The sequence below is a fragment of the Mugil cephalus genome, chromosome 1 (genome assembly GCF_022458985.1).
Source record: "Mugil cephalus isolate CIBA_MC_2020 chromosome 1, CIBA_Mcephalus_1.1, whole genome shotgun sequence".
Lineage (NCBI taxonomy): Eukaryota > Metazoa > Chordata > Actinopteri > Mugiliformes > Mugilidae > Mugil > Mugil cephalus.
The window spans coordinates 23,948,741-23,976,171 of NC_061770.1; the positions used below are offsets into that span (position 1 = coordinate 23,948,741).

The following is a 27,431-nucleotide window of genomic DNA, read 5'->3' on the forward strand; positions in this document are numbered from 1 at the left end:
AGCCACAACATTATGACCACTGATGTAAATTACACCGACTATCTTGTCACAGGACACCCTCAGAAGACCCATGTCTATTCTCTAATGCACAGGTTTTCAACAGGGGGTCCACGACCCCTAAGGGGGACTGCCAGTGGGATCGGAAACTCTTTGGTTGATTAGACATTTTTCATATATTTTTTTTTTATTAAATTCCTTTGAATACACATTAACATTAATCCAACATATTTTAGTAGAGGGATAAGGGATAACGTAACACTGAATGCAAAATGATGTTGATTATTGTAGCAAAGATCCTAATTTCCCTTTATTTTGACATTTCTGTCTTCACCTCTATCACTTCCTTTACCGCATTTCCTCCTTCCACCAATTGGCTCTTGTTTCCACCTTCTATCACTCCCTCATTTACCTGATTGTGTTCACCTGTTCACTCCTTATTTAAAGACTGCATTCCCTTTCCTCCACTTTGTATGGGGTGGTAGTGCTGGTAAGAGCTCATTCACTCCTTAGTATCGTCCATCTTTCACATGGAATCTTATTTCTTTACTATGGACATTTAAACCTAATTTCATTTTATATTCTAAAATTCAGAGTTTTAACTTGCTCGATCACCCATGTGTGGTTGTTTTTCCCCTCCTTTCTTCAAGTGCCAAATTCATTATTGAAATCCTTATTTGATAAATAAACCTCTGTTTGAGCATGCAATTGTTCAACTCCTGTCTACAAGCATTCTCACCGATGCCCCTATGATGATAGTGAACATTTCATTCTGAACCTCCTTTGCAACAATTATAATAATGTATATTTATAAATAGCACTAGGTTGAGTTTAATATAGAACACATATAATACTTGATCTCTCCATCAGTTTGGGGGTCCTTGATCTGAAAAACATTGAAGACTCCTCTAATGAGTCACAGCTGTTTTGGAGGCACAAGGCAGACCTACACAATACTAGGAATGTAGTCATAATGTTATGGCTGATTTGTGTATGTAAAAGTCTGTGCGGAATTCTGGTGTTTGGACTTGAATTAATTGTCAAAGTGGTACCTGAAGCAGCACACCAACCTTTTAATCTTTTTTTTTATTTTTTATTTTTTTTAACTGTTTCCATCTGAGGACCTGCTGATGTGCTATTCAGGTTTTGGCTTTTTAATTTAAGTCTGTCGTTCTAAGCTCCTCCTGTGTTTTCTTTTCTTTCAGGCTGGGCCTCGTCCTCTCCAAAGTGGCCAGGAGGCTGTGAAGCACGCAGTTCAGAAGCCATTGTGTCTGACAACGAGCCTCAGAACTACACAGCGGAAATTTAAAGTTTTTGCTTAATTGAAAGGATAAAAAGTGCGAGTCAGTCCTTCAGCCATTACACTCCTGTAGAGTTTTCATTTAAAGACTTTGTTTCATTTATTAAAGGATTGTTTTTTTTTCCCACTCTATCACCGGGGTGCAAATAGAACCATGGAGCTGTAGGGGGACTGGTTGCCCTGGATAATTGCCTTTTGTTTGAGGGTATAAAACTCTCCACCGTAAAGGTTTTCTCTTGGATTATTAAGGCGCTAGTGAAGGTCAGTGTTCTCCAACTCTTCCTCTCCTGGTCTTTGATCCAGTGCCATCCCTCAGCTTGTTCTTTTTTTTTCCCCCTCCACTCTTGACTTTGAGGTTTTGGCGGGATTAAGCATTAAGCCTCGGGACGCCCTTTCAAGCATATTTTTACCCCCCCAAGGGAATACATTCAGGCCAAGACATAACCGAAAATTACACCGCGGGAGGAAGTGGTGAAGGAGAGACGAGTGCTGCAGAAGAAGGGACAGAGGGGACTGAAGGGCAGATGAATTCACTGCTTGAAAACACCCACAGCTGGATGAATAAAACATTTGAATAGAGAGGGAGCCGTGACATCTGGCTGAGGAGCGACTGACTCTCATTCCATCTCTTTTTGGAGAGAGAGGAGTTCCGGTGCGCGTCCAGACAGACCGAAACGAGCTTGTGCCTCTGCTTGTTTCCCCTGACCTCTCTCGGTTTAGTTCCACCTCCCTCCTTACTCTCCGTCCTCCCCCCGCCGCGGTGGGTGATGGTGCGCCCCCTCCTCTCGGTCCTGGAGACATGCCTGTGCAGGAGATGGCGGTGAGTTCTGTCAAGTCCCTGTATTGGGAGCATTTGCCCCCCATGTCGCAGCGCCGCGTCTACTGCACTCCCGTCTACCACGAGGGCCTGCTGTACGTGATGGGGGGCTGCAGTGAAACCGGCATGCCCCTGGACAGCGTGGAGGTCCTGGACGTGGAGAGCCAGACGTGGAGCCAGCTGCCGCCGCTCCCCACAGCGCGGGCCGGGGCCTCCGCTGTGGCGCTGGGGGGCCAGGTGATGGTTCTTGGGGGCATGAACCAGCAGCAGACCCCGCTGGCATCTGTGGAAATGTACCACCCTGATGAGGGCAAGTGGGAGACGAGGGCAAGCCTGGGCCAGCCTTCCATGGGAGTCACCGCTGTCGAGAAAGGTAAGAAAGTCTAAATTCTGACTTGAAATGAGGAGTTGCATTCATCTCCTGTTATTATGGTCCCACTGTGGAGAAGAACTGAACGGTTGTACACACAAAAACAGTCTAGGTGTGATGCAGCGAAGACTTGTAGAGCTTCTTGAAGATGTTTCATCCAAGTCTTCAGGTCTAAAAGACTGGTGAGGACAGGTACTCTTCCTCCAATCTATGTTTCTCTAATGACCCGTTATCAGTCAGAGGTTCTAATCTCAAAGTGCGAGTAGGGGTGAAACTTCTTAAGGAGAGAAGTTTAGGCCATGTTTACTTGTAGCAAAACGATATGTTTTTCCTTGGCGTCGTGTCGAGAGTTTCTCCGTGTAGGTGGATCCATTGCAAAACCACATGTAGTTTTTGTAGAACGAGTGTAGTACATATCCCAGGCATATGCATGGCGCAGTTTCTGCTACAGAACTAAAAACAGGGGGGCAGCTCATCGTAGTGGCAAAGCAACAGCATCTATTGCCCTAGCCACCCAACAAGGGTCAATATCTGATGGATCATCGTCACAAGCCAGTAGTCCACCATTGATGTTGGTTGTTGTTGTTATGAGTTGTCAGGGGCTAGAGGGGCTTAATGACATCATCATGTTCGTATCAGGCATCCACACGTTTCCAGTCACAGAAAGATGCAGATCCGTCATGAATAGTCGGCTAGAACGTGCAAGACTTATGCAGTTTCACCACAAAATCTAATTTGTATAAACGTGGCCTTAGTCTACAATACAGCCTTAACTTCTCTCCTCATAAGTTTCCCCCCTATTTGCAAACAACTTCAAGAAACTCTACAAATTCAGTCTCTTTTCTTTAATTTGGTTTTTGGGTAAACCAATGACGATCTGGATGACTGAGAATCTTTAGACACGTGGAAATACCGTCCACAGCTTTGGTTTCTATTGTCAGATTGACCATGCTTGTATCAGGTGGATGGCACCGTCATTAGCTCGATCTGTCCGTGCTCTAGAGCCCTGTCCACATATAAAGTCAAATCTAAAAGCTCTGTTTGTAGCATGGACCGTGCTCTACATAACACATCTGGTCCTAAAGGCTGTTGTTACAAACCTGGCTCAAGTCACATGAAGAGGATTTTTGTGGGTTGTGTTTTTAAGCATAAATTCACATTTTGTTGTAGAACATGCAGATGGAAATTATAAAAGGACTGGTGGCCACATGTGACAGCTTATCCTCTTGACAGCCAGAACCCAGAGGGTGAGCCGTCACATGGGCCGTCCACATCAGACAAAGTACAAGTCCAAATACTCAGATGTGTACTTACTGAGGACGCATCTAGAGGTAACTCCTGTGGACTTGGTACAGCTAGGTATCCCAGAATGCATTTCATGGACATCATTCAGTGAGACACTTTTCCAATTTCAGAATGAACTCCTTGCATCGTCCGAAACAAACTTGTGTCCGAGTCCAGATTATGTAAATTCATAGTTCCCATACGTCTGTCGAGTTGTCCAGATCTCATATATATCTACATACTGTATGAAAGATATCCAATATTTGTTTGGCAACTTTCCTCCCTAATGTTCTAAAATTTAAATAAAAAAAGCAAACTACTCAAATTAATTTCAAAATGTTATGCAAGCTCATTAAGGGTTGATGAAGAGGAACATGCAGCTGCCTTGACACATTTGTCAGACTTTGCAGAAGCGACAAACAGCCGCAAACTAATTCCTCTGAAGCCGTGAAGTTGACTAATTAGCTGTTCTCTTTGGAAGAAGCCCCCTCCAAGTGCCCAGCTTTCCAGGAGCTAAAGTGTCTCCCGACTGGAAGCCGTTCACTTGTGATTAAAGCCGAGTGGCAACGAGATCAATGGCTGCTCGCAGTGCAAGTGAAGCTGGTGCTTACGTCACGCTTAGGCTCAATAAATATCGCACCCAAGCACTCCCCGGATTCTGATTATGTAAATGGTCAGCAGATGGTCCAGTGCGGGAACGGTCGGGTGCATGCGTCTGTAACGTTACTGTCTACGCTCCGGCTTCAGAGGAAACGTCACTCAACGTGGCTGCTGTGGAAGAGCCAGACTCCAGTGAATAAATATAATTGGTTTAGGATGAGCTCTGGCTGTGGTGAGAGTCGTAAGAAAGAGAAGTAAAAACGGGGGCTGCAGGAGAAGAGAGAATGTGGTGATCACATGCCAATAAAGGCAAGCTATGCTCTGCGGTATGTATATCCAAACAATCCCCAGAGATTTTATTGCTTACACTAAAAACACGTCTGAAAGCAGAAGCAGAACAGAGGGAGAGCGGGGTATTCTCGTTGAAGTGTTTCTCCTGTGCCGTTTCCTGTGTTTACATCTCAGGCTGCTGAGTGCCGACCTGATAAATTGAGGGACCAAAATGACCTTTCAAGGTAACGGAGTCAGACGCAGGGAGAATGTCTGAGACGCGCCTTTCTTACTGTATCACGTTTGCTGCGGTTCACAGAAAGGGGAAAGGAGAGTGTGATGCAGATCAGTTCGATTCTTCCTGCAATTTCGTGGGATTGTGTCTTTAAATGTACAGTATGTCAAAGCTGACATCATGTTGTACGTACCTTCTTGTCACACTCTGTAAATCCCTCCCCCAAGCATCAGTTGTCCAGAAATAGCTAAGTGTCACATAACATGGTTGGGCAGGTCTTTTTTTCTTTTTCACGTTTGATACCACCTTCGTTTTCCTCAAACCTCATCCACATAAAAAAATCATCTTAACACTTGGAATAAAAGCTCTGGAAGCTCTGCTTTGTAGGTTGGAGAGTTTTTAAAGGTCTCATTATGCAAAATTCACTTTATAAAGGTACAGGAGGCTTAGATTGCACTGTTGCACTGTTGAGACCGCTCCTGTATCCCTGAATGAATGTCTTCTACCTCCATTTATCCCTTTACTGAAGACCCACCTATGCTCTACATCTATTCTTTGTTAAATCTGATCTTGAGTATTGTTTGTTAATGTTAGACTGGAAGGCTTGAGAGCAAATTTTCAATAAATAAAAGCCAGTATCTATAATACAGTAGTCATAAAACTAATATATTGGAGTTTTGGTTTCATTTATTTGAAGTTTCTCAAGTCTAAGTACTTTCTGAGTCATACCTGAGGCAATATTTTACGTCTCAGAACTGATAGAACTGAATATGCAGCAGATGTATATCAAAGAGTTTCCGTGTGAAACTCTCGGCGCCGGTTGAGCCGCGGCCTCTGTGGTGTGTTTTGTAATGAGGTGTTTTGTAATGAGCGTGGAGATGGGGCGGCTCAGAAACTAGTTCAGTGGAGAAGTTCTGCAGTCTTCCCTTAGTGGATGCTGTCACGTTCATTAGAGAGAAAGAGAGAGGGGGGGGAAAAAAAAAACAAAAAAAACTCTCATTAGAGAAGAGCTTAATATTAACAGCTCAAACACTCATGTTTCCATGGTTGGTAAGTGCTGCAGAAGGATTACACTGGAGTGCGTTTTTCCTCTTAGCGAACAGGATAAATACATTTATCTAGAGAGGAACTCCTCGTGTAATGATTTGGAATGATTGGTTTTATTCCTTAGTTTCCACTTTTCTTGTCATTAATCGTTGCCATTGCCAGTAAATCCTTTGATATATTAAATTGAAGAGACGCCACTAATGTCTCACTGTTAATCTGACAGATTGTGGATTTGTACTTAAGTGTAACAGGAAAGCTCTGCAGTGTTGATGCTGACTTTAGCTCCAGAAACCCTCCGGTTCGTTTACCTCTGCAGTTTAATGCTTGATAGTTACTATGGATCATATCATATATCTGTTGTTTACATTGTAATCATTTAACTTAAGATAAGACGTGGGCGCCCACTTTCTACAATAAATGAACCACTGGTGCTTAATAACTGGGAAGATAACCAAGAAGAGGCTGGCATATGTCACAGAAGACATTGTTGTTACCTTTTAATATAACACTAAGATGTTCCATCGGAGAATCTTTAAACGATTCTCCTGAATCCGCGGGCACAGAACGCATCGCGTCGCTAACAGCAGGAGTTTTACACACGAGAACCCCGATTTAATTAGTCGGAGAGTTACGTCACCACCATCCCAGGCAAAGCCTCACAGCTCTGAACCTCCGCGCACAGTCGCATCTGAGACGGTCGCCTGCAGCTGAATCTCGTGAATCTCCTGTAGCTACATCTGCTCGTCGGGGATTTAGAATTTAAACGAGGTCTGCCGTGAGGATGATGATAGGGGTTTAGGTCGGTGATGAGAGTGGCCGCGGAGGCGGTGGTCCTTAAACTCCTCATTTAAATGACACTAAGAAAAATGCAGGTTGAGCGGTTCAGTGCAGTGTGCAGGGAATTTGAGTTGGACTCATCTCAGATATGCATTCATCTTACTTTATAACTTCTCTGTGGTGAGTCTGAACTATCCGTACCATGGTTTATGTAAATGACACAGCTAAAACAAAGGTAAAAAGAGTTGGTAGAGTTTTTCATGAAGATGTTTCACGCCTCATCCAGGGAGTCATGTGCAGTCCAGATATTTTTTTTTTATAAGACCACGTATTGAAGGCGCTCCTGGAACGCTTCATTTTATGTTTTGTTTTTTGTTGTTTCCAGTTGCTATGTCCATGTCTCCCTTGTAAAAGAGATATTTGATCTCAGCGGGATGAACATGCGTAAATAAAAGCTAAATAAATGAACTTCTGACTTCTTCCTCCTTGTCTCCTCCTTTCAGGGAGGACGGGTTTTGTTAAGCGTCTTGAGACAATCTGTACTGTTATTGACGTTATACAATATAAATAGAATTGAATTGAACTGAAATGCCTTTGATAGCGTGAACACAACAACTGGGCAGCTCTGAATCTGACTTGTGAAGTCCATGGGATATATCTTGCACACACTTTTACTAAAAGTAAAAATGTTTTTCATGTTCATTATGACATATTTACAAAATCCGTATTATTTATTATGGAAACAATCACTTATTAATAAAAAATGACTAGATATCACTAAAATATAACTAGAAAACCGTCAAAATGTAATAACATCCACCTTCTAATTAGCTGAACAGTAATAAAATGAGCTCATTCAAATTTTTTGTTAAGATAAACATGACAGATGTTTCTTTTTTGGCATTATATCAAATTTTATATGTAAAATAACAAATTCTACCACTTTCAGCTAAGTCACCAATTACAAACACATTCCACCTCTGGAGGAAGTGAGTTAAATCCAAATCCCATGACCTGCTCCGAGGTTTGTTCTTCCTGCTCTTTATTAGTTATTTAATATAATGTGTGAGTGGAGTGTGGGTTTATCGCATGTCAACACTGTTACTTCAACATGTTTAGAAATAACTTTCAGTTTGAATTTACTCAATTGTAAAATCTTTCCATGTGGTGATTGGTTATATGCGGCCATGTTGATTTAAAAAAGTCAAAAACGTGATCAGCTATGACACCTGTCAACTATGTTAAACTCCAAAAGTCCCACAGTTATATACTGACCCCACAATGAATCTTGGGCCACATTAAAACCAACTACTCCACCAGGATGCTCTCACGTAGGTGGAGTTTTTTTCCTCATTCCTCTGCAGCACCGCGGTGTGTGGACATTTTCAAGTTTCTGTAATCTCAGTTTTGTGCAGGTCTCTAAAGTCAGGGAGGAGATCAATAAAGAAATAAAAACATAAAGCGTGGGATTTCAGTGAGAGAGACTTTACAGCTTGTTCCAGAAGTTTAAAGTCTGTCAGTGGCTACCTTCCCTTGGTCGTCTGACACATGCAGAGCGACGGGCAGGAGACAGAAGCACTTCAGCTTCAACAAAGACGACGACAACAGGCCACGAAACATGCCTGAAGACAGCGCTCATTAGATGAGACACATTTAGACCCTTAGTCCCCTTCTGGCACACGTTCATCTTTGTTGGTTCTCCCGTGGAATCCTAACATAAGTCGTCATCCTCGTGCCGCATGTGCTTTCACAGCCCTGATCCGTCCGCGCTCTGGAGAGCCTACTGTGTTTACATCCGCCTACTGGTCCTGTCAAGCCGTCAGGGCTGGTGCGTTCGTGTGAATGCGCTTTTGAAGGCTGCAGAGTCGCACTGTCGTACAGGGCGTACTGTTTACTGCGCCGGGAGGCGAAGGATTACATTAGTGTCAGAAATAATCTGCAGTGACTCAACAAAACGTGCACGACTCCACTTAAAGTACTGTACGGTTGTTACATCTTAATGTGTTAGATTCTAGGACTTTATGACACGTGCGTTCTTCTTTAATAGTATCAAGAGGAACAATCTTTACTATTAAATGATGCATCCGTACCTCATGAGAGTAAATACTGTTCACCTGCCGGCCCAAGGAGTCAGTTTTATGTAATTCATACAGATTATGAATTCATTTGACGTCCTGCCGACTCATCAGGAAGGTTGATGTGTGGTGTGACATTTAACTTTGCTCACAAACAACAGAATTCAGTCACTGCAGCAGATGCCGCGAGCTGTTACAGGAAAATGCACAAGAAATCTTCATTGAAAACATATATATATATATATATATATATATATATATATATATTTCTTTCCTGCAGATCTTCTCCCTTTTATGAAGCATGTGCACATGTGTCCGGGAGTTCACTTCCTGCATCCTGAACTGACCTTGATCTCTCCTTGGAGTTGGATAGAAAGTGATGTTAGTTGTTAGCTGGTGTTTGCTCCGAGCCTCAGGCATCTGTTTATTTTACTACCCTCTAGTAACCTTTACCAGACAAAAATATCCAAAAACCCCAATAAAAACTTAAGTGATTAACATTTTTTTTCTGATTGTTTTCTACATAAATCTCTTAAACCACTTAAGAAATCAATAATTCTGAGGATTTTAACCCTTTAAATGTTAGTTTGATTACTTAAAGTCACTGTTGTTGTTTTTTAAAACATTTAAAAATGATTTTAGTGTTGAACACTAAAAAGAACAAATTTGACTATTTTTCTCATAAATTAAACCCCAGTGTTGCAGAATGAATGATTTTATTCTGTCATGGCTGACAGATTAAAAAATGGAGATGGAAGTCAATGGGACATTTTGTCTGCTAAGGTCACAAGAGGGTGGTAAATTTTAAATCTGATGCTACACAAAAACTAATAATGCAATCAAGTCAAATTTTTACATAAAGTCAGTCGTACCCAAGACTGGTTTGAAAAAAAAAATAGTCTTGGATATGTCCCCCTACATTAGTTTCATGGAAAATAGCAATTCTTTCTTTTCTTTTTTTTGTAAAAACAACAGTGACTTTAAATAATCAAGCTGGCATTTAAAGCTGAAGTGGTTTAAGAGATTAATGCAGAAAACTGAGAAAAATATTTAAGCTTTTATAGCGGTTTTTGGACATGGACATTTTTGTCCACTGAGATTCACTAAGGTCACAAGAGGATGGTAAAAGAAAAAATCAGTGTTCTGTTAACCTATTAAAATCATTATTATAACCCCTACATAGAACCATACATAGGTGCAACGCCATTTTGTATTGGTGTCTGAAACCTTAGTGATCAAATTCTACACAGGGTTTGTTACAAAAACTTGTGCCATATGCACCAACACAACCAAATGAAGAAAACATTTTTGCCCAAATGGACAGAAATGTCCCTAAGGTTGAGGGTTCAAGAGAAGAAGATCTTCAGCGTGCAGCCTTTCAGAAGATCAGACCTTTCAGATGTGAAGACTGACACACATTGGCCTGCTGTGAAGCCCCACGCTCTCCTCTGCCCCCCCGAGCTATTTTCCCCGTCTTTCTCTTGACTTGTTCTGCATTTTCGAGTCGCCCGATCAAGCGAGCGTTGCTGTTGCTTGGCAACAAGTGTGTGTGTGTGTGTCTGCTGTGTTTGTTTTTAGACTAATCAGAGGGAGCGAGCAGATTAGTCGTAGATGTCTGTTTTCCGTGCGTCAGGCGCAGCAGCAGCAGACGGAGCGTATTCCTAACGCGGTGGCTGCGGCGTGCGCTTCGGTGGGCGGTTTGTGTGTCTGTGCGCGCGTATTTTTGGCACCGCTCGCTCGCTGCCTGCTGTGAACACCGAGTAAACGTGTGGATTTTTCTCTCTCTTCTATCCCCGCAGTCTGCCTTTTCATCTTAAGCTTTAATCCCAAATACAGCTACATATCAGAAATCCCCCATGCCTCCGCTTTTTGTTTTTCTCTGAGTTGCCCTTTCATGTCGTCTTTCCCCCTCTCACCTCTTTGCTTTGTTGCAGACCCCCGCTGTGTCATTCCAATATCTACCTTTCAGTTCTCCCTGTACCTTAGCTTCATAACTTTTTTTTTTTTTAATTGCTGCGTGAATGGGAAGCGTCATCCTCTCGCTCCACCGATGAGTATAATTTCCCTTCTCCCTCTGCCTGTGATTAATGGCGTCTGCCCTCTCCTCCGTCAGCAGTCAGCGTCTGTCTGTCAGCCGGCCTGGCTGAAGAATAACCGCTCCATAGAACTGTCAAAGCTCCTGATAGATATAAAGTATGTTTCTACAGAGGAAGATAAAGGCTGTCGTGGCTTCAAAGTTGCTGGAGGGGACGTTGCTCTTTGGCAGAAAACAGAGGTGTGAAGTCAGTTACAAACAACATCCCGAGAAAGATTCCTCTCACTCTTTCTCTTCTCAAAAGGAAAAACGCGTTTTTTTTTCTGTCTTCTTCCACATTTGCCCTACGAGTACACAGCGCCAGTCATGTCCAATTCTTGGAGTTTTATTAAATATGTATGTTTCTACTTTCCTTGTGCTTCCAAAAAGAAAGCTTCCTGCAGCAACTTGCACATTTTAGCCAGTGCTCACTGTTCCTGAACAACCTGTGATGACCTGGTTTCTGGGTTCCTGGAGCTTCATGATGTATTATGCAAGAGCCTCCTTCATCCAGCTGCAACCAGTAATGTTCTCTGGGATCTGATAATACACGGGGAGTTTGGTCATGGTGATGATTTTCGCCCAATCTGGTTCTTGATCGTTTTATTTCTCCTGTTACTCAAATATTGTCAGTGGCAAATGTCTAAATTAAAGGTCTTCAGCAGGAGGTCCACAACTCCTATAGGACAAGGGGGTCACAAAATCATTGGTTGATTAGACATTTTTAATATGTATATTTTTTAAATTTTCTCCAACAGATTTAAATTTATTTAAGGGATAGCTTAACATTGAATGCAAAATGATGATAATAATAATATATATTTATAAGTAGCACTAGGTCAAGTTTAATATAAAACACATGTAGGGAGTCCGTACTTTTCGAACATTGAAGACCCCTGGTCTGAGCAACTTCAAAGTTAAAGGTCCCATATCATACATTTTTTTCATAAAGGTGTCAGAGGTCCAATATTAATGTTTTCAAAGTGTTTTACCCTAAATTCAGCCTCGGTCTTGAATTTCAACCAGTCAAGAAGTGGCTCTACTGAGTTCTACTGAGAACAGGCTGTTTTTGTGTCTGTACCTTTAAATGCTAATGAGCTGTCTGTCCACGCCCACTCCACACCCCTCTCAGGGAGAGGGGGAGTGGTTTCCCTGCGTGACATCAAGAAGGGAAAAAATCTCAGATTGGCCTGTTTGGGCACACATTCGCTAAAAAGTGGAACAAGGAAGTAAGGAATTTTTTTCACTTCTGGGGCCTCATACACAGACTATGGGGACACATGCTGTATAACTAGTAGAAAACCTTTAAAAAGTGAATTTTGCATAATATGGGACCTTTAATATATTCAGGTTTGGTAGCGCCCATTAAAATACAAAGAGTCCATGGATGAGAGGGGAAATCTTTCTTTTTTTTTTACTGTATGACAACACAGATGCAGCTTGTGTTTGTGTGTTAATGAAGTAAAGCTAGAGGACACAGACAGATTCCTCTGCAGTTTCTGGAAACAGCTGTTGTTAGAAAGGAAAAACTCAGGGTAACATTTGTAGATTTACATGTAAATGTCTTGCAGTGATATGAAGTTTTGCATTTAAAACGAGAAACAAGGCCAGAACAGTGAAGTGGTGTTTAGTACTGATGCCTCACAGAAAACGAATGGATGGGTTACCTCATTCTGCAGCATTTTTTTGTCTCATTAAACTAAACTTTATTTTGTCCACCCTTGTTTCTTTTTTTTTTTTTTTTTTATTGTAGTAAACCCTCTCTCCATCAGATCTGATCCAACGACACTAAGTTGTTGAACATTAACAACCACAAAAACCAGGACACCGTGACAATGAGCCCAGTTTCAGTCGTGATCACACCCTCACAGCGTCGTACATGGCGACGATCTGGGCTTCCTGCATCTTTCAGTCCCAGAGTGCACTACAAAGCTTTTTTAATTGGCGCAACAGGGAAAGTCGAGGACAATTAAACAGACAATTAAAGCTGTAGATTTAAAAGCAGCCACACACGAGGGGGAGTGGGAGTTTGGGGGAGTGGGGGTGGGGGGGGGTGGGGGGGGGCGATGTCAGCAGCAGAGACAGATGAGCTGATTGAAGTCACACACACACACACATAGATGCAGATGCTTCGTTTGAATGTGGTCTGATGAAACCATCGGTCCCTGTTGAGGTTGTTGAGGCTCTTTGATCTGATTTCCTGATCCTGTGGCTGCTGACGTTCACAGCTGACCAGCACACACACACACACACACACACACACACACACACACACACACACACACACACACACACACACACACACACGGGGGCCATGTTTGAGATCGGTTTGCCTTCAGCTTTAATTGAGCTGACTTAGCTTCACCATGGAGCCTAATTACAGTATATGAATGTCTTATTTTTTTACAGCTCTGGTTAAACATTCACATTTTCTTCATTATTTATAATGTCTCAGTAACACACACACGTTTGTATTTCTATATTTGTGACGGCCGCCATCGAAGTGACTTATTGCACATATGTGTATAATCTAATATATTGTGTGTATAGACCCATTATTTTGACTCTATCCATCCATCCATCCATCCACTCCTGGCATGTAGGGCAGCAGTGATCTGGATAATATTTGACCTGTCTTAAATGTTTCTACATCACATTTGAAATAAATGAGGTCTACTGCTCATGGAGACCAAGAAGAAGTTTACAACATGTAGTAATTAGTTGAAAAGGAGTTGGTTAAAAATATATTTAGAATTTTACATCTTACAGACCTGTTCAGTTTCAGTCAAAACGCTCCTTGTCAAATACTGTCCTTAAATCTAATCCACAACTTAACCCAAATAAAGACATGAAATTCAAAAGCTCTGACACTCTAAAGGAACACAAAACAACGAGTATTCAAACGTCCCTGGGGATGCACACTCGGGGGCTCCCGGACCTCCAGTTGCATTCAACCCCTGGTTTGATGTGCCCCCTCTGCTCGGCGTCCACACATGGCATGGCAGCCTCACCCTCACCTCTCCCTCCTCACCAACACCTGGGTTGTTTCCTGGATTGCTAAAGGGCTTTGGCCCGGATTTCCATTGTTTAAATAGGGAACTGATTGCTCATTGAGAACTGATGGTACTGACTGATTGCATCTGCACCGTGGAGGTGTGTAGGTGGACCTGCCCAAGTAGATGGGACGACTGGAAAAATAATACTGATGGACAATAATGAGTAGTCATGTTAAATATGAAATGTAAAACAACAATAAATGTGTGAACAGCAGCTAAAAGCGCACAGGGAATGGGATGTTGGAAAGGATTATTCCATGTGTGGGGGGGTTAATGGGGGTATAAAAGCAGTGTACCACCGTCTATCAAGTCCTGCAGGAGAGGTGCTGTGAGGAGCTTTGAAGGCAATGCAGGCGTTGGCCTCTGTTTTGATGCTTTTGATGTTACGAAAATAAATACTCGGCAACCTTGCCCGATTGTGTTCTTGTCATCCTACCTAAGAGTCTGGTTGCAGCGTTGGTTCCATTATCCTCACCTTAGTCATAGGTGTGACATGCATATTCATGCATTAATTCATTTTATGTGACCAGTTGTCCTCTGGAGGGTCACAGTCTATCCCAGCTGTCATTAGGTGAGACCTACCCTACCTAACCTAATGAGCATGTCTCTGGATGGTCATGAGAACCCACAGAGATACAAAACATGCAAACTCCACCTCCATTTGAAGCTTCTTGTTGTGAGGCATCAGTACCAACCACCACAACCAGTGTACCGCCATTGTTCCTTGTTTTAAACGCACAGCTTGAAATGTTAAATCACACAGACCTTGTCACACTACAGACGTGAAGCCCTGCACATCGTTTTGTTGTTGTTTGTTGTTTGTGTTCTACATGCGAGCTGCACGCAGAATCCACGCTTCCTTTTCATGTCACTGCAAGACATTTACATGTGAACCCACAAAGGTTACAGCAGCGATGAGTGGAAGGGCTCTGAGAAAAAAAGGCACTCGCACTCATTATTCGAGTTTTGCTTCGTAGGAACAGCTGTTCACAGAAACCGCTGAGAAATCTTTTTGTGTCCTGCTGCGTCCTCTAGCTTTACCTCCTTCACACACACATTTGTCATACAGTAAAAAAGCTGAACGTTCTCTAAAGAGAGATTTCCCCCTCTCCTCTGTGGACTCTTTGTGTTTTAATGGGAACTACCAAACCTCAATATATTAACTTTGAAGTTGCCAGACAGGAAGCAGGCGGCCGATAACCACCATACACTGTGCCACCATCCAAGTGCATATACTAGATATAAATAGATGCCATCGTTCAGACATTCATACTGAGATGTGCCTGCCGAATGCAAGCAACTTATTCACATCACGTATCGCAGCATTAAAAATTTAAAACTGAGTTGTTTCTTTTAAGCTACAATTGTTTACAGACACATGTCACGAAACTTTTAAAAGGGTGGTTTTGTTTTTGTTTTTTCCTGTCGAGAGGCTCGCTATGTTCATGAAATCAAGGAAGATAATGACATCAGGTGGCATTCATCTGTGGAGACGTGGCACTCACGCTTCGTCTGTTTCCCTTGACAAAGCTTTTCCTTTAAAAAATAAAAAAATGAAAGGAGTTGTGGTTGGAAGAAAATTTTAAACTTTTTGCTTTTTATGAATCATAGCAAAACCCCAAACCCACGGCGCTGAGCTCAGTGGTTTCTATTCTAGGTGTCAGTGTCTGATCCTCTGATAGCGTGGCCCGACTGAGCTGAGGTTGAGACGTTCTGCTGGAGGCGAAAGTTTCTGCACGTCTCAGCTGTATACTCACTGAAAGAAGGTCGCTAACGGATTGTTGTCTTGATTCCTTCTGTCGTGTACCTGATCAGCAAATAACATCAGGAAGAGAAACAACTACATATGAAAACTTTTCAGTTAGGGTACTGAGGGACATAGACCCCATAATTTACGAAAAACGTTGGGACCATTGCTTTTTAAAAGTAATTACTAGTTAATATTTACTTGTCATAAAAAATAACTGCGTTAGTAATTGAATACTCAACTGTAAGAGTAACTATTGCGTTATTTTTTTAAATAGTTTTAAAAAAACTTTGCCGCTATTGTATGAGAGCCTGATAAAGGCATATACCTGCTTGAGAAAATTCGGTTTCCAATCATATTATCCAGGTGTCTTAATTGGACAAGGAGAACTCTGATTTTAGACAGAGTAACGCGTTTACATGCACATATTTTGTCCAGTTAAAGTGGGATTAAGGCAATTTTGCCAAAGCATCTCCAAACCTCTTTAGTTAACCTTTCCTCCATGTGTTACATCTGCATTGATCCAAAACAATCAACTGGATAATTGCAGGAAATGCTAAAGCAGAAAAAAAACTACTACTGAGTGGACCGATCACCACTAAGTGTAGTTAAATTTCTGGGGAAGTCCAGGGTCTGCACTGTCGCCATAGTTTCTACGTCAATTTAAGCCACCTTACCTCTTTGCAGTGGTTTGCTGCTGCAAACCTGCTGTTGGTCTAGTATGGTACCATCAGCGTGCTGCCAAGATACAAGCTTTCCATTGATGTTAACCTCCATACACCAGAGTGCAATGCAGCTAAAAGACATCTTGAGATCAGAGCATGACTAGATTGAAAAAAAAAAAACCTGGAAAGCTGAAAGCAAAAATCCACAAAACAGCCTCACTGTTATCAGTAAAAGTACCACTGTTGTGCTCTCGGCCTACACACACTGACTCTAAGACGTTCAACACGATCATTCTTCTGTCAGAAGATGTGCAGGATATGTAAGAATCTCAGAGTGGAGGTAGATGAAAAGGCAAAGCTAGAATCGATACGGCACATAAAAGAAAGTAAAAGAGAAGCCGACAAGGGGAAAGTGCACTGAACGTTTGACTTTGATAAGACGTCAGAGCTCAGGAGTATTTGAGGGCCCCGATGTCCTTTAAGAGAAAATACGCTGAGTGCCTTCAAAGCGAAACACGGATCATACTCCCTCTGCTCTGACCCAGCAGCGGTATAAGTCTAGACCTGAGGCGATCCGGGCCAAAGACTGTGGTGCTGCCTCGTCAAAGTTGAGCACGGATTATTTGTTCTGGAAGCCTGGTGTCTGATGACTCCTACTCCCTCAGTTTAGTGGCGGCTCCAGTGGCAGTGCCTCATCCTCTCAAGGAAAAGCGCATTACCAGGGGGAAGCCTGGAGCCCTGCTGTGACTTTCATTAGAAGCTCAGAGAGACGATGATTACAGAGGAAAAACGACGCAAATGAGAGCTGGCTGTGAGAAATCTGGCAACGTAAAACAGTCAGTCTTGTGATTCTTGTTCTGGATGAGGAGCTTTCTGTGCTCAAGAGGAGAGAGGAGCGCAGGAAGAATGGAGCTGGAGGAGAGTCAATAATGCAATAATGTGTGGACCACAGGGTATCCAAACTTTTTTTTTCTAAGGGTCATGTGATTAAGAAACAACTCCCCTATATCTGTGTGCCATGTGGCAAATTCACACTGCATATTCAAACTCTGTGTTTTAAACTTAAATTTACTATCTATAGTTTAGTGATCGATACTGAAACATTGATACTTCTGATACAAGGTCTTTATGCTCTAAAATCGATCCTCAAATCAAAATATCAATACTTTTGATACTTCAGTCATTTGAAGTAATATAGGAACACGATGGAATTGGTGTACCCCAAGGTTCCATTCTGGGACTGATTCTATTCGATTCTATGTAAATGACCTAGCTAAAGTTTACCCAAATGTTAATGTGCAACTTTATGCTGATGATACAGTACTATGTACTGACTGACGGACTGAATGATTGTTGGCAGGCCAGGAGGAAGTCACGCAGTCAGTACATTTACATGCATGTGAATAAAATGAATTATTGCCTTAATCTGACTTTAACTGGACAACTTAAAGTGCATGTAAACACATTACTCCGACCAAAATTAGAGTTCTCCTTATCCAATCGGACTTTAACTGGACAACACGTGTGCATGCTCCACAACCGCTGCACTGGCATATGACCCCTGAACGAAAACATCCAAGAAAGCCGGTCACAGAAGAAGAAGCTAAACAGAGGGATAGCGCCATCTTATCTGCACCTTAAGTAGGGCGCACATTATGTACGAGATTAAAAAAAGCTGGTTGTTGTTTGAAAGGCCGGTCTGACACACAACAACTCCAGTTGTTTATTATTTGACGTAATAAGTCAACCAGAAATGGTGCCGTATTAACCTGCTGAAAAAACACATAACGCCACCTAGTGTGGAGGAGGAGGACATGTTCCCGTCAGTTATTTGATTTTCTCAGGTGCATGTAAACTGAGACATGGACCGCATTCAGAAAGTGGAATTTTGAGCAAAGCTCCGTTTAGTTGTCTGTTGTAAATGCAATGACAGAGAAAACTGTTGGTCATTCTGGTTCTCAGTCTGTTTTCTGTAAAGAAAGTAAGTTAGTGTCAACTTCCTGATTAAAAAGTTAACAACGTTTAAAAACGTTTTAAACGTTTTAAACCAAACACTTTAATCCTGCGACTTTAGCACTCTTTAATGAAGTCACTGTTTGACTAAGGTTTCCCATCAGGCAATGAGTTATGACCTTGGGACTGGATATTGTTCATTTTATTGTGTTTTATTAGCATGAGAAAAAAAAGCTTAGCTGTAGAGCTTTAGACTAGTTGCCATTCACTGACACCATTATAGGTCTGATGATTGGTTTCATAGTGCTGGCGTATATTATACTCTTCCATCAAAGCAACATTTTCATTGCATATTGGACAGAAACACTTGGACTTTGACATTTTTTCCATTGTGTCTGAAATCAGACCATAAAAGTCAGGAGTGTAATGCAGCACCGACAGGAAACTAAACTTCAACTAAAAAATATATGAGAGACATTACAGACATCAGTTAACACACTGTGCTTCATGGTGCATGTTTGATTATTATATTTTACAACCGTTACAGCCTTAGTTTTCCTTTTTCCAGAACCTCTTTTACATCCCCTACAATTACGTACAAATACATGCACATACACAGCTGTAAACATTTCACAATTCACATTAAGAACATTTAGGAACATTGCAGTTGTGTAGCAGCTGCTGCTTCCACTAGAGTTCATTTGTTTGGTTGATTGTAATTATTCATCATTCATGTTCATTGTCGGCTAATATAGCAATTTTTCTTCAAATTAATTAGCATCTGTTTTAATGATCTATTACACTACAAACAAGCCTGTAGTCTGTCGTCTGAAGCATGTAGATGAGCGCAGTGATCACAGCACCTGACCAAAGCAAAAAACTAAAAACTCCATTAATTTTTACTAAGATGGCAAAAAGAAGAAAAAAAAAAAACAACCACATCTGAATAAGTCTGCATTTTATGCTGCAGTCCTAAACCACTTTTTCTTCCTTTCACTGCAGTCCTGCAGAGACAGATAAAGCTGTACGAAGAGATAGAGTCACAGTCTGAGGATGGAAGAAAGAACTTGTATATGTGAAAGTTAAGAGACAGGGAGAGTGAGCTGAGGGAGGACCTTCTGTATTTCTGAAGACAGCCTGCCCCGACGGGCTCATTTCGCCGCAGGCACAGATTTTCTCCTCAGTCGTGGCCTCACTGCGACAGAAACACACTGCACCATTACATCTCTTGCTCCGTCTGACCTTCTCACTCTGAGCCTCACCGCCTCACCGCTTCATCATCCATTCAGACTACAGTAGCGCTCTCTGGCAGACGGGCCGTGCCCTTCAATATGCGGCACGTGCCACTTTTATCATGTACATTTGTGATTTGGGACGAACAACAAAGCCAGTTTATTTTTAGCACTTCAACGTTGCAGTGCTTTATGGCTGTGTTGCAAACCTTCCTCTCGCATACTAACCGTCTGCCAGCCCCAGTGGCGCTCTCCTCTCCGGTGTTTACTGCTATCAGCAGCGTAATAGAGTGATACCAAGCAAGTAATAGAAGCAGCATTAGCATATCCTGTTTCATTTGATGTGGCTCACTGGTTGCTTTTTGTCCCGACGGGCTCGCTGACAGACAGACACACTGCAGGGAGGCTGTCGTTGCCGCGCGTTAAAATGCTCAACGCCAACATTTCCCTTCCATATTTGCTCGTGTCAAGTTTTATTTGCAGCTCCTTCTCTGCAGTTAGTCCTTTAGAATTTATTCAGTAAAATTCAGGGCCATTAACGTCCCGGTCGCTACCTGCTGATGCAGCAAGCAGCAGGACAGAAATGTGAAAGTTCAAATAAACAAGCGGCGAGGAAGCAGTGGTCGGCCGTCACGGTTTGAAACGTCACACCTCAGGAATCTGAACTTCTCCACGCTCTTTGGGTTCGTATCCTGAAGACACGGATTTAAAGCTAAGTTGGAGGCGGTAACACAAACTTTTCAGAGACTTTAAAGAGGTTAATCTATTGTCATTTCAAGTATATGGAGCAGGCGCATTACATAGTGAAATGAGACGACATTCCTCCAGGACTTCACGGAGCTAAACGAAGACGAGAAACATTCACGCGGTTCTGCACAAAGCACGAGCGATAAAGACGAGACCAACAGTACAGCAGAGACAGTTTAGAAGACAAATGTAATTCCAAAACACTACACAGCAGTGCACAGAGACAAGCTGACTTACAACTGAGAGTAGTTACACTGAACACCGAACTTAGACTTAGTCAGACTGTAAATGGTCCACAAGGGAAATTAATTGTTCATAGTAGCTTAGTTGACACAAAAAGATGAGCTGTTGTACAGCTGGATAGAGTAGGTGTAAGAGACGTTCTGTAGAGTTTACTATGGCAGCGGAGCTGAATCAGCTGGAGAATGAGCTCCTCAGTGTTTCGTGTAGTGGATGGGATTTATTGTCCATAATGGAGAGCAGATTATCTATTGTCCTCACTGAGACAAACATCTCCAACTCGCAACCTGACATGACACATCACATTTCTGGTAGAAAGAGTCTAGTAACTCTTTGAAAGACCTGAGCTTCCTCAGAAAGTAGAGTCTACTCAGGTTCTTCTAGTCCACAGTATCAGTGTTGTAGACTCCCAGGTACTTGTAGTGTTATACCACTACTTGGATGGTGATGGGCTCCACTGGAGTCCTCTCCTTCCTGAAGTAACAGCTGACAGGAGTCTATTTTTCATTTCAGTTCATTTCTTTACATTGTCATTCACACGTTGATATCTGCACTTTTATATTTTGTATTATACAGATCTTTTTATATTCTATATTTATTTTTTGTTTAATGTATTGTCAGGCATTTAGGTGGACGGCCAAGGCAGAATTTCCTTGTACAGGGAAACATGTTCTACACGGTGCACATGACAATAAACTCTTTGAATCTTGAATATTCAACATTTGACTGACTAGCAGCAGTTTAGTGTCATTTGGCAAAGATGCAAACATGTGTGCAGAGGAGTCCGATATATATGTCATGATTTGATTGTGAGTGTGGACATTGTGCCCGTTCAGTCCAGTTCCAGGGAACTGAGCACTCTAATGGCTTGTGGGAAGAAACTGCTGTAATGATCAAGAATCAAGAATCAAGAATCTTTATTGTCATTATGCAAGGCACAACGAAATTCTGTTCAGCAGCTCTTGGTATAAATGTACAGACCTGAGATATATAAATAATATAAATATAGAATAGGAAATAAAAAATAGAATTTAAGAATAAAATAAGATGAGATGAGAGGTAGTAGTGCAATCAAGGATATTTAAAGTGACCAGTATGAATATTGTATGTATAGCAGCATGTTTAGACAAGGTGCAGTGCAGGGGTTTAATGCTCAGTCTCTGGATGGGGGGGTATGTGAGGAGATGGGGTGATGGATTTCACAGCTCTGGGGAAGAAGCTGTGTCTCAGTCTGTTTGTGTTGGTCTTTATATTCCTGAACCTCTTCCTGGAGGGAAGAGGCACAAACAGTTCGTGGCCTGGGTGGATGGGGTCTGCAGCTATATGGCCAGCCCTCCTTTGGACCCGGCTGTCATATATTGTCATTCAGTAATGATGAGAAGGTCCTTGGCTCACTGTCATTCTTCTGATCTACAGACTGCTGCTTATTCCACGGTTAGTTTGCTTAGTTTGCGGTAGTTCACATGGTTAAAAAAAAAGAAAAAAAAGGTTAAAATATGCTCTGGCATTTTGTTTCATTCTGAAATTAGGATAAAATGAATCAAGGCCAGCGCTGGCGTAATTTAGTTAAGCGGCTTCCTCTGTGTCTTTGGCTGTTTGCCTCCAGACTGCTGTGAAAATCGCCTCAGTGTTCCCTGTTAAAATCTTCCTCACAGCGTCGTCAGTGGTTTGAGTTCATCATGTAACATAGAGAGATGGTTTGGGGACTTTTCTGCCATTCGCCGAAGAAGTACTTACTTTTTATTGGAATCCAGGGAAGAATCAGGTTACATCAATTTATTCAGTTTTACTGGGGTACTATAGGTCCTCATTATCCAGTTACATTGTATCAACTTAAGTGTAGAGTTAATTGAAAGGCTCTGGGCCTTTGAGCATTTTTGACGAGAAAAACCAGTGTGCCAAGTTGTCTATGATGAATGGAAAGCCATTAGTGAGTTAACTCCAGAAAAAGGATGAATGTGCATATGCCATTCATTAGAATACCTCTTATGTAGGCCCTTCTGTCCTGGGGCGTGGCTGGGTCTGGTGAGCTCCCACCCCAGAGATACCCTCAATAGGTCAATCTCTTCAGCCTCTGGGAGTGCTGGTGGTGGACCGCCACCTTTTTCTGTTGGCCACAATGAAGGTCAAATTTGAACACAAAACACAGATTTGGAGACGTACATGTATGACAGACTTTTGCGTATGGCTTTCGTTTGGACGATTAAAAGCTAGCAGTGATGGGATGGCTGGAGATTTGACTTGAAAAGTATGTAGAAGGAAGCCAGAGGAGAAGAAAGTCAATCAAGAGAGATGTGCAGACGAGCTGAAGAGCAGATTTCTAATCATGTGAGTGACTATGGAGGCCGAGTTCTCCTTATCTCTAAGGCTTCAAGTGTCATTTTTGTAAAAGCTGTTGGCATCCTAGAGATTCCCACACCCTTTGGCATCATTGAAGTGTCTAGCCGAGGCTAACCGACCTGCAGCCATAAAGGCTGGTGTATTTTAAATTTGCATTTTCAGTGTATCCAGTTCAAGAATAAGAGTCTGTGATTTTATTTTGGGCATGTTTCAACTGATACAAAGAAAGAAAAACCTTGGATAGTCCTGAAATCTTGCAAATAAATTCAAATCCATGGTGCTCAGATGGCGACGCTGTTACTCTTCCCGTCCATCACCCAAGAAAGCTCGCCCAAATTTATTTATTGGGACAGCAGATCTTTGCTGGAGCATAATTAGCTGCCGAAGAAGTTACTCCAGACCAAGATTTTAGCTGTATAAAAATATTGGGTTGAGGCTTACAGTTATTTTAACCTATACTTGGTTATATTTTCAGGAAAAGAACAAAGTACAGGGGTTCTGTTGTATTAATTTCCCCAAGAAACAAACTAAACCCAGTGAAAAACAAAAAATGTTCCCACATGGGACATGAACCATCCTCTTCCAGGTGAAAGCTGCATGACTCTAATTAACTGGAAACACTCTGACTGTATGTGTTGCCGGTCCAGGTGTATTAAATTCAGAGTCAATTGAAAACCCGGTGATTCTGTAAAAACACCTGGTGCTTTCTTTCTCGAAACGCCAGTGGCTTGGACAAAACCTGCAGCCTCTGACACTCTGGGACTGAACACGTTGGAAGGGCAGAGGGAATGAAATCCTAATCCAGCCTATAGCGCCACCAGACAGCGAGTCAGTGACCCACATACTTATTACTTGACCTCAGAGCTGTTTGGATGTAAACAGAGATTGATTTGCTCCCTTGTTTGTGCACTATTAGATTTTATGATGGGGCCGTAGGTTAAGTACATTCAGGGCAGCAGCAGCTTGCAACAAGACACACACATATAAATGTAATGTTTGCTTCCGAGTTGCTGGTCTGTGCACTTTTTGGTATGTCTGGTTTGGTTTTAGACTCTTAAATAAAATAAGTAAAAATTAGTGCATTTAAATGGCAAAAACAAAAAATGCCAATAAAGTAAGTTTACCTTCCATCCTTATAATATATGAGAAACAGAAGACAGATGTTCTTGATTTATGTAAAACCAGATGAAGAAGAAGAAGTTTACACCAGTCAATGTTTCTGTAGCTCTTCAAAAAATGGACCCCAGACTTGATTCTGAAACAATATTCAGATGTAATTTTAGACTTTATGATACAAGGTATATCTTCTGTACATAGGAGTATTAGGACCACCCATGAGAAAAAAAAAGTAGAGGAGGTAGATTTTTTTTGACAACATTTTGAGAACAAAAGAAAAAAATGGTAGACCTTTAAACCGACAGTGCAATGAATTTTGACTTTTTTCTGAAAATTTCAACTTTATTCTCAAAATTTCAACTTGTTTCTCAAAGTGCACGATGAAAGAAAAATCTACCTCTGATTTTTTTTCTCATGGGTGGCCCTAATACTCTTCCATACTACAGGTTTTAGTTATCCACTGTGATTGAGTGTTGTAAATTCCAGATGTCCAGTTTTTTTGTTTTTGGCTTATTACGCTTAGTTTTTTTGTTTTTGGCGTATTACGCTTAGTTTTTTAGTTTTTTTTTATCACCGGAAATTAAGTCGTTTTAAAAAGCAAACTTAAACTTACTGTTAACTTTTGTTATGGTACACGTCTTTAAGGGGTAATTTGGTTAAATTTTACTGCTAATTATTGTAATACTTATTACTTGGATTGAATTACTAATAAACTGATCAGGAAGGCTGGCTCTGTCATTGTCTGCAGACTGGAGACTTTTGTAGCGGTTGTAGTGGACAGCAGGACACTGAACAAACTGTCATCCATCATGGATGACCCTGACCACACTCGCCACCATATAATGGACAGAAAACAGATCGCCTTCTCTAAAAGGCTCACACAGCTCGGCTGTCTGAAGGAACGCTACGGGAAATTTTTCCTGCCACAAGAAATCAGTCTGTAAAACTCACCTGAGTGTGACAGATGACACTGGACTTACTGTAACTGGTGTATTTTTTGCACACGATGGGTTCTGCATCTATCTATCTATCTATCTATCTATCTATCTATCTATCTATCTATCTATCTATCTATCTATCTTGCTGTGCAACTGACAAGAGTAAAGAAAAGGGAATGTTCACCTCTTCTGTCAAAGCTTTCCTTCCTTTTCTCAAATCAGTTGTCATATTTTTTCTGCAGCATCTGAGTCTATTTCCTCCTCCCTTCTCCCTCTATCTCCCTCTATCCCATTATTCACATTTTCTCTTTTATTATTGTTCATGCCGTCTTCTCCCGTGTCTGTGCCTCTGGACGTTGCCCTGTCTCCATTTTCACTTCATGCATAATAATAGTGAGGAAGATAATGGAGCATTAGAGTTGTCTCGATGACACCGTCTGAATATGTATGAGAGTCCCCCCAGTCGCTGCTCAGGGCAGACCGGGAGACGGATAACGATGATTGCATTGAGAATGATGAACGCTCGTCCGAGAATAAACCTTAATTTAATGTGTCTAACCTGATTCGGGTCTGTACATTAGCTCAGGTCAGGACAGCAAACAAAACAAGGACAGCGCCATATTTCTACCACCAGATTGTAAAAGTGCAGGTTTCACAGGCTCTGGGAGTAGAAGAGACAAACGAGTTTTTTATTCAGGACACCGCTGCTGTGGGAATAAAAAATAAAAAGAAATCTGATGTTGTCACCGAGAATTAATGTTAGTCCCTGTGGAGGTTGTTTACTTTCTAAAGCGTTGACTCATTCCCGTAATGGACAATCTCGAACAAACCACAGCGTGCCCCGTTATGGTAAGATGAAACTTTATTGATCGTTTGGGGAATCATTAATTCTCGGAAATTATGACACGGAATAAAAAGAGAACACAGACTGTAGCTGTGTGGTCGGTTTCAAGCTTATGTATGGCTAGGAAGTAACATCATTTTGAGATTATGTGCTAATATCAGAAGGCTTTCTTCAATAGAACCTCACTGCAAGAGTTTTCTCCCACACACTAATGTCAAGTAGTAAAATTTAGTCGGTGCTCCAAATTTTATGGGAAACATTTTATTTGTTAGTTTTTCAAACAAAATTTAAAGGAAAAACAAAAATATTAAAATGTTTTCACATTTTGGCCATGCTAACAATGCTAGCAGCCCATTGATGCTGTATATGCACTGTGGTGTTTGGAAGTCAATGCTAATATTAGCATGCTAACATGATCATGTTTAGCTGGTTTAACTACTATGCTCACATCCTTAGTTAATCTTATTAACATGCTAACATTTGCTAATTAGCACTAACGTATTTTAGTATTTTAGGTCAAATTAAATTCTAAACCACCATCCACTGATTTACAATTTAACACAAATAAAATTTGTGAAAGGGAAAAGTCGGCGTTTACCAAAGTCTGTAGCGTTCGTCCTCCTGTGAACATGAATTCCAGCACTGTTTGGCAAATCCATCTGTTTCAGTTTGGTTGTTTTACGTCAACAATGTTCATAAACCAAAGTTATTTAGTTTCCTATTCGTGAGACAAAGAAAATCCATGTGAGAATGAAGTGAGAATCTTTAGGCATGCTAACAATGCTAACATCTCACAGATTTTATATTTATACACTCTAGTGCTTGCAAGTAAATGCTAATATTAGCCTGCTAACAGCTGGCTATCTTGCTCGTTTCCTTAGTTAAGCTTGCTAACACTTGCTAATTAGCACTAAACAAAGAGAACCGCTTAATCTGATGAGGACATTGTTATTTCTGCAGATATTTGTCGAAATACTAGTCAAATTATAGGCACGCTAACAATGCTAACATCCCACAGATTCTGTGTTTATATGCTCTAGTACTTGGAAGTAATGTTAGCATGCTAACATGATCATCTTAGGCTGAGATCCTTAGTTAAGGTTATTAACATGCTAATGTTTGCACTACTTAGCACTAAACAAAAACAACTGCGGAATCTGTTGATCTCAATCATGTTGGGTCAAGATTTATGGGATCCGTTTACTTTTTGTGAATTTCATGTGAGCAAAAATGTGCTAAGATTTACCAAAGTCAGAGGGATTCGTCTGGAGACCAGAAATGCCAAGATTTTATGTTCAGACCAAAGTCGATGATCACTCACTGATGTAAAGTACCTTCCCTAAAGCGAATCCAGTAGCACGGCTAAAAATAACCAACACAAACATGAGATGTGCACTCAGCCCCAAGCTTGGTTAGAAGATTTGATTACGCGTCCGTTTAATGCCCTTTACAGCCACACAGGACATATACATGGAAACTCTGCCTACACACGGTCGCCTCAAATGTTACTGAAACGTTATTGCTAAATAATGTGATTGCACATGTCCGCACGTCATTTCCTCAACACTTGTCTCATTACCTCGGCCTCCTCAGACGTGGCTCTTCTTTTCTTTTTCTCCCGGACTTCAGGGCTGATTCTCTCTCCATCTCCCTCCCTTCTCAGTTCCTCGCCTTAATCACACCTCCATTACCCGCCTGCCGGCGTCT

The 27,431-nt window shown here is 41.6% G+C and overlaps 1 protein-coding gene across 2 annotated transcripts in view; it reads left to right on the forward strand.

The window, feature by feature from the left end:
• LOC125024016 (kelch domain-containing protein 8B-like) overlaps positions 1–27,431 on the forward strand; it is a 180,427-nt gene that overhangs the window by 40,640 nt on the left and 112,356 nt on the right. For both annotated transcript variants that reach the window (XM_047611648.1, XM_047611639.1), the window contains one exon: positions 1,203–2,487. In XM_047611648.1, coding sequence (XP_047467604.1) covers positions 2,097–2,487 — 391 coding nt within the window. In that variant the 5' untranslated portion in view covers positions 1,203–2,096. The remainder of the gene's footprint in view (positions 1–1,202; positions 2,488–27,431) is intronic.